The sequence below is a fragment of the Tupaia chinensis genome, unplaced genomic scaffold (genome assembly GCF_000334495.1).
Source record: "Tupaia chinensis unplaced genomic scaffold, TupChi_1.0 Scaffold149658_1, whole genome shotgun sequence".
Taxonomy (NCBI): Eukaryota; Metazoa; Chordata; class Mammalia; order Scandentia; family Tupaiidae; genus Tupaia; species Tupaia belangeri.
Window position 1 is genome coordinate 877934 of NW_006209503.1, and position 1327 is coordinate 879260.

The 1327-nt window shown below is 52.9% G+C and overlaps 1 protein-coding gene across 1 annotated transcript in view; it reads right to left on the minus strand.

Moving 5' to 3' along the window:
• FETUB (fetuin B) overlaps positions 1–748 on the minus strand; it is a gene marked incomplete in the record, with an annotated part of 8925 nt that extends 8177 nt beyond the window's left edge. Inside the window, 2 exon segments of the mRNA XM_027769452.1 lie at positions 1–60; positions 388–748. Of these exon segments, the coding sequence (XP_027625253.1) occupies positions 1–60; positions 388–612 (285 nt within the window).
• Positions 749–1327: the final 579 nt, after the last annotated feature.

The window sequence follows — 1327 nt, forward strand, 5'->3', positions numbered from 1 at the left end:
CACGTGGCAGCTGGTCTCTAAGACGTCCAGCGTGAGATAGAAAAGAGATCCCAGGCCGTTCTGTGAAGGATGGAGAAACGCACCATGTCACATGAAACGGAAACCCCTGAAGACTGGACAGTGAGCCTTTGCTGTACGAGAGAGCCAAAGGTCGCAACGTTTGCAAAGATGCTTTACAGACCACTGACCACTAGACAAGTGTCAGAGCAGGGTCACTCTTAGTGCTTGTTTCCAACAAGAGCATCGTAGCACCCCCTGGTAGAGAGAGCAAGGTTCTCACAGGGCTACAATTTGGAAGGTGCCTGAGAACATGTGTCTCTGGGTCCCACCCTGGTCAGTCTCTGCAGCTTTTCCAAATGCTTGCCCCAGCGAGGGGGTTGTACTTGCCTGTCTGTGTTCCCGGACATCATTCACTCGGTTGAGGCTCAGCACGTAGCCGTCCTTCCTGTCCCTGTTGATGTCCTGCAGGGCGAGTCCTGCAACCCCCAGGACATCTACGTCGTTGCAGGCCCGGGAGAGCAGAGGCAAAGGACCGAGAGACTGCTGGGGTGGAGACACAGCCTGGCAGCTCGCGACCAGGGCACAGAGTGCCAGGGGTAGGAGCACACACATCCTGTCGGGACCAGGCGCAGAGGGTCAGTGTGTGGAGCTGAGGGACAGGCCACCTTGTGGAGCACTTTAAGGAAGGGTGGGGCAGTTTGTGATTGCAGTCTGAATGGCTGACCAGGGTCTGAAATACTGTGTCCCAGCTTATCACCTTGAATTCTCAGCCTTGGTCTCCCTGAGTCAGTACTTTGGATAGGATTTGCCAATGTTTCTAACCTTGGACCCTTGAGCAAGCTCATAGCTGTGTGTGTAAACACACTTAGTTTCTCAACCTTTTTCCAGTAAATCAAAATAGACATTCGTCCAAGGCTCATAGGGGGGTCATGACTGGTTTCTGGTTTGAGTCCATGTCTCCACCTCAATCAGCATCATCATTATTCTGACACCTCCGCCCACCTCCGCCTGCACTTTCCCTGCAGCGATCTCCATGGCTACACTTATAGGTATCTCAGGAAGCCTGGCTAGGAGTCCTGGTGCTGTTCAGCAAGTCCAGACCTCAGGCTGACTGCCCCCCCACCCCCGTGTTCACCGCTTTCGTTAGATCAGGAAGGCAGCTTGACCGCTGAGTCACCTACAGGTGAGATTACCGACACAGTGTGGGCATCTGGAGGGGACGTGTCCTGTGCCTCCTTTAGTTTACTTTAAAACGAAGCCTTTAATTAATTTTTGGAAAGAGATTTTTGGTATAGGGCATGTGCACTTACCAGAGAGACCAGAGAGA